This window comes from Cynara cardunculus (genome assembly GCF_001531365.2).
Source record: "Cynara cardunculus var. scolymus isolate 2C chromosome LG 1, CcrdV1, whole genome shotgun sequence".
Classification (NCBI taxonomy): domain Eukaryota; kingdom Viridiplantae; phylum Streptophyta; class Magnoliopsida; order Asterales; family Asteraceae; genus Cynara; species Cynara cardunculus.
The window spans coordinates 44,611,510-44,617,578 of NC_037528.1; the positions used below are offsets into that span (position 1 = coordinate 44,611,510).

The window sequence follows — 6,069 nt, forward strand, 5'->3', positions numbered from 1 at the left end:
TAAATCTGTATTTTATATGTGTACAAGTTAATCTCTTGTACAAATATTGACTCATAACAAACATTGATGCATTGGCTAAGAACTGTGCCGGGTATGAGGTTGTATGAGTCAATTACATGTTAGTGCTTAGATCATCATATAATGTGTAGGGTCATATATTTGTGAATTTGTTGTGTTAGTTGACAACCACTTCATTGAACAGAGACTAACATGACAGTGTTATGTGATAGTGAAGCACTAAGATTATGTTTGTTAGTTTTTGGATGTGGAAACATTGATATCAACGCGCTGTATCTACATATCTAACATGTCTATTTGTAGATTAATGACATTTTTAATTAGTATTGTTCACAAACCATCTCAACATCTGTTTACAGTTGGTATATCTAGACAATATTAATAATTTCATATGTTCGACATATCAAATAAGATATATATTTCATGTTGTTGTGAGTTTCACTATACCCACCTGGTTGTTGTTCTTTAACACTCCATTCATGTTATACTAACTTAATCTCAAAGACCAACTACTTGTTTTCCATCAGGTCTTGATAATATCACTCCACAACAAGAAGTTGATTATGATATAGGCGAGAGTTAAAAAGGAATAAAGTTTCTTTATCCCAAATGTTGATGACACGCTTAAGCCATAGACCAACGCACAATATGCATCTATAAATGAGGTTGAAAATATGTACAGGGCTTACGCGGACAATGCCGGCTTTGATGTTCGTATACATGAAAAAAAACCGAACAAGCACAGCGACATTCAAGCTAGGTGGTTTGTGTGCAGCAGGGAGGGAAACCCAAATAAAAAGAACTTTGATTCGTTGGAGATGCATCCCGGTGAGAGGAGATACCGCAATACGAACCTCAAACGGTGTGGTTGTAATGCATGTATAAAAATCCATTTGATGAAAGATAGGGCTTGTTACGAGATATATGAGTTTGTGGAGACACATAACCGTGCATTGTTCAATATTAACGATCATCGTTTCTCTCGGAAGAATAGACAGATGAAGTATACAGATTTCAAAACTGTCCTAAATAGCTCGAGTTACAAAGTTGGTGTTGGTGCGAGAAGGGCTCACCGTATTCAAACGGCATTGAACGGGGGATTTAAGCATACTCGAATTTCTGAAATTGACTTCAAGAATTTTAAGAGGGATGCTGTTGCTTGTGTTGGGAATAAGGACGCGAAGATGTTGATCAATAAACTATCAAACAGACAAGATATTGTCCCCGTTTTTTTCGAATACAAGTGCAATGAACAGGAGCCGAGCACAACTTTCTGGGCAGATGAAGTTGCTAGAATTAACTACAAAGAATTCGGTGATGTCATATCGTTTGACGGGATCTTTCGCACGAACAAGTAAGATTCCCAAGTGCAATACAATTTTTGAAGTTCATAATGCTTTGATATTTTTATGGGCATATGACGTGGCTACAAATAGATATGCATAATATTTGACATGTGTTTCAGGCATGGAATGATTTTCGTTCCTTTCTTGGCTGTTGACAATCATAAGGCGTCCGTTGTTGTCGGATCCGCTCTAATAAGTGGCGAGACAATTGAGAACTTTACATGGGTTCTAAAGGCTTTTCTAAAATGTCATGAGAAGCAACCAGTTTTCGTGATTATAGACCAATGTTCGACAATGAAGCAGGCTATTCCGATGGTGTTTACGGAAGCCAAGCATAGACTCTGTATGTGGCACATTATGAAGAAGGTGCCTTCAAAGGTAAGTAGTATATATTGAATGCTATTGTCTTTAAATAAGGTTTTCGTGTTATTCTTTCATTTGTTGAAGCCTTGTACACGTAGGTTAGTGTCGCCCTAAATCAAGATCCTATGTTCAATAAAGTTATCAACAAGCTCGTATGGAACATACATATTGGCCCAACAGAGTTCGAGAGTCGTTGGCATGAGATGATAGATCAATACAATCTAGGTGACGATACTTGGTTCACAGAGATGTATGAAATCCGACACTCATGGATTCCTGCCTATTATAAGGACACGCAGATGTCTGGACTAATGAAAACAACCTTAAGATCTGAGAGTTCAAATTCGTATATTAATATATACGAATCGTTCTGGTTTGATTTGGTTCAATTCCTTAATAATTACGACGTAGATATAGAGAAACAAAGATACAGACAATCTGTTCATGAAACAGTGACGAGAACCACTAATCCGAAGTTTGTTACTCCATTGCGTTTAGAAAGTAATGCATCAAGTATATACAGTCGAAACGTGTTTTTTTACATCCAAAAGAAAATAAAGAAGGCTGTATGGTTTTGTGCTATTGAGATCGTCGAATGCCGGGATGATTTCAAGTCATTCATGATAAGCCACAAGACCAAGAAATCATTTGACAGCATCACGTATCTGGTATCATATCCCTAACTCACAACACAATGGTTACTATGTTATTTAATTTTATCTTGACTGCTGTTGTTTGTACCCTTTTTTCACGTCAGGTGTGCCGTAATTACTCAACAAACACAGTCGAATGCGATTGCAACCTATTTACGCGTAACGGGTATTTTTGTCGTCACGCGTTCAAGGTACTGATAAACGACGAAGTTGAATGCATTCCGGAAAAATACATCTTACATCGATGGAAACGACAATTATTTCCAGTACAGATACAATCCGCAAGAGTTCGTTATGGGGAGGTTGATGCCGAGAAAGATAAGTGTATAATTGATGTATATTCCAACGTCGACGACATAATAAGCATCGCCCGCAATGATAAATCTATATTGGCTAGATTGGGGCGTAATCTTGATAAATTCATGGTTGATATAGAGAAGGAAGTTCCATACGAAGATCCATCCCAACAGAAGTTGGATGCGATTAGAGATCATCTAGGTGTTTCCATACCTGATGAGGTGGACATTCTACCACCATCTGGATTATGGAACAAGGGTTGTGGCACTGGTAAGAGGCTGGTAAGTGTATCTGAGAAAATACAGACTAATAGCAAAAAAGCAAAACAAAAATGTGCAATGTGTGGACAACATAGTGGCCACGACTCACGTAATTACCCATAATTGATAGATTAGTTAGCATTCAATTACTTAGAATTTGTTATCTTTTTGGTGTTAGTTGTTGATGTCAAACTTACATATGTTCGTGCGACATCGTCGTCTTATGTTTTGGATACGATATGTAACTACACTTTATTATTAGTATCTTATCCATCATAGTTTAGATTTCAGTTAAATGGTTTTTATTAAGGCTATTGGTTATGCCGTTTAGTGTTCTCGACATGTTATGTGCCGTTCAAGATGTGTTTTTTGATATATCAAATTATGATTCCACCGTGTATGTGACACCGTGTATAACCTTTCTGTCTCGGTGGCGCGAAGGCCGAATAGTTGACATGAACATATATACTTTCATCAACTTTCCGAGATGAAAGTTTCTATAGTTAAATGTATGAACATCTACTAATATGCTACATGTACACAGATATTGACAATAATTGTATCTTGAAACAAAAAGGTTGGAACGCACCTGACTAGCTCAACTATCTCTGGAGGCATCCAACCCATTCTTACCCGCAAATTCAGCAATCAAATGTTATCCTATCAAAAAATGATATAGTGTCTAGGTGTCAGGGCTTTCATCGATTACAATTTGTTATGCCAGATTGTTCTATTGTCGCATACTGCAATTACAAAACAATTATTGAAAGAGTCACTTATGACGTATGAAAATGTGGATAAATGTAGATTACGAGATTGGAACACATGTGCGACAGTCAAAGACCTTCCAGCTTAGTGGTAAAGGCTTGGGCATGACATAGTCATGAACCCGAGTTCGAGCCCTGGGAGTGGACTGTTGGCGACATTTAAGTGGGGCCATGTTTAGCCTCCAAATTTGCAAGGGATTAGTCGGGCTTTGGCCCAGACACCCTTACAAAAAAAAAAAAACACATGTGCGACATAATACAAACACACATTTTGTTTCATCCAGATTGATGTTGCACAACTTCATATCTTGGTAGTCTTATTTAGCGACGCGTGATTAATAATTGAATGGCGTACGAAATAGTTGAGACCGAAGCAAGTATTTTTTGGAACTATTAAAATCCAAAAACACGCAAAGTACCCTTAGTTTAAAGGGGTTCATAATGATAAGGTACAAAATCTTGATCATACGGTTCTAAGGCATACAAATTTAGATACAAAATTAGAACCAGATCTAAATTATTAAGGAACACATCGTTCCGATGTTTTACAAACAAACACATGTATGTATAGCAATTAGAGTATATTGTCAGCCGTCTTGTTCCAGATGTTCTATATATGTTGCTGTCAGACCATAAGATCAAATCAGATTACATGACCACAAATAGGCACTATTGAATATAAAAACACTCATACACATACGGAAGGAGATGAACACCCATACCAGTTGCACCAACACAACCCATGAATCATTTAATGTTTGTACTTTGTATGCCCCAGTACAATCCATGAAAAAAGATAATCGGTAAGACTAGCACAATTGAACTAAAGATCGTAATGTCAGTAACTAAATATATACACAAAGCACGTATTTTTTGAAAATTTTGAATCGTAAATAATAGTGCTACCGTAAAATACATACTACCTGAAGATGTCATAATATGACATGCTTTCTGTAACACATTTAACCCCGGACGTCGTGGTGGACAACCGGTTCGTTGATTATCGAACATAGAAATTTTTTGGCTAAGTGCGAACTGACAGGACATGTGTGCCCATGTTGGTGTTCATGTGAACGTCCCGTGTACATCAATGCATGGTCAAACTGTGATGTATATCAAAACATACACAAATATTCATGGATTCAAAGACATACTTCACTTCAAAAAACAGGATGTAAGTTCATGTCCATAAACTGTTTCCCTAACATAACTGAAGTAGAGGATAAAGTTAAAAAAAAACTAGAAATATCATAATGTCAACTGATAAGTGTTAATTTATTAACCTTATTACATCATTTTCCTTTGTTTTATTTGCCCATTAATGTCCTAATTGAGTCTTTTTATGCCTTTTTCATATATTAGTAGTTACATAGTATATCTAATGTTAATTCTCTGTTTTTGCAGGTTTTTGATCTTTTTTTGGGCTCAGTCCTGCAGCAGTCCTACAGGACCAGGAGTGGCAAGGTCCTGTAGGACCTGTCCGAGAGCTGGAAAAGTGCTTGGGCGTGGATTTTTGGGCTGATCCAGTAGGGAGGCGTGGTCAACAGCCTTGGGCTTGGTCAAAGCCCAGTTTGAAGAGGCTTTTTGTCTTATTAGTTGGCACCCACTTTGGGACCTTCCTTGGACTATAAATACAAGCCTTAGGCTTTGTTTTAAACACACTTTTGGTAACCAATTCTCTTATTCACAAATACTTTTGGGAGATTTATGGATAATCTTTTGTAAGTTGCTTTCAAGAACTTTGCTTTCGGTTCTAAGCCTCGGTTCTCTTTGACTTTTCACGATTCTATCTTTGTAGTTGTAATTTCTTTCTTAAAGTTTAATTTAAGTACTCATCTTTAAATCTTCATCTCATTTCTGTTACGTGACGTTTTCTTACTTTTATTTCAAGTTACGATTTAGTCGATCGTCGTTACTTTACATCGAATCTCATCCTTTGTGGCTTACGGCTAATTTACGTAGTTTAAATAAAAAGTTTTTACGACTTTGCAAGTGATCTTCCGGTCTTCTTAACGAAACTTGTTTTTTGCAAGTTTCGTTACTTGACTTGCAAGTTTCCCCAAAAGTCAACCCACTTCCCAAGGCTTTCTCATCAAAGTACCATCATCCATCCATCCATCAAAGTATTATTTATCTTCCCAACATGTACTTTCTCTTCCATTATTATTATTAGATTAATATAATTAATATTATTTAGTTATTAGTAATTTATATTTCAGTATTTATATTTCAGTCCTTTATATTTCAGTCTTTTATATTTCAGTCTTTTATATTTCAGTATTTATATTCCAGTCATTTACATTTCAGTCATTTACATTTCAGTCTTTACTTTACTGCAATTTACATTTCTGTCTTTTAATTTCCA

At 36.3% G+C, this 6,069-nt stretch overlaps 1 protein-coding gene across 1 annotated transcript; it reads left to right on the forward strand.

Annotated features, from left to right (window-relative positions):
• The first annotated feature begins 692 nt into the window (after positions 1–692).
• LOC112506391 (protein FAR1-RELATED SEQUENCE 5-like) lies at positions 693–5,177 on the forward strand. Its single transcript, XM_025110399.1, has 5 exons — positions 693–1,372; positions 1,484–1,742; positions 1,826–2,395; positions 2,485–2,958; positions 5,109–5,177. Exons 1-5 carry the CDS (start codon positions 693–695, stop codon positions 5,175–5,177), a joined length of 2,052 nt encoding a protein of 683 aa, XP_024966167.1.
• The last annotated feature ends 892 nt before the right edge of the window (positions 5,178–6,069 follow it).

Coding starts and splice junctions, on each gene's coding strand:
- LOC112506391 (XM_025110399.1), top strand. CDS start 693: ATGTACAGGGCTTACGCGGACAATGCCGGCTTTGATGTTCGTATACAT. Junction 2,396..2,484: donor TTGACAGCATCACGTATCTG/GTATCATATCCC, acceptor TTTTCACGTCAG/GTGTGCCGTAATTACTCAAC. Junction 2,959..5,108: donor GTGGCACTGGTAAGAGGCTG/GTAAGTGTATCT, acceptor CTGTTTTTGCAG/GTTTTTGATCTTTTTTTGGG.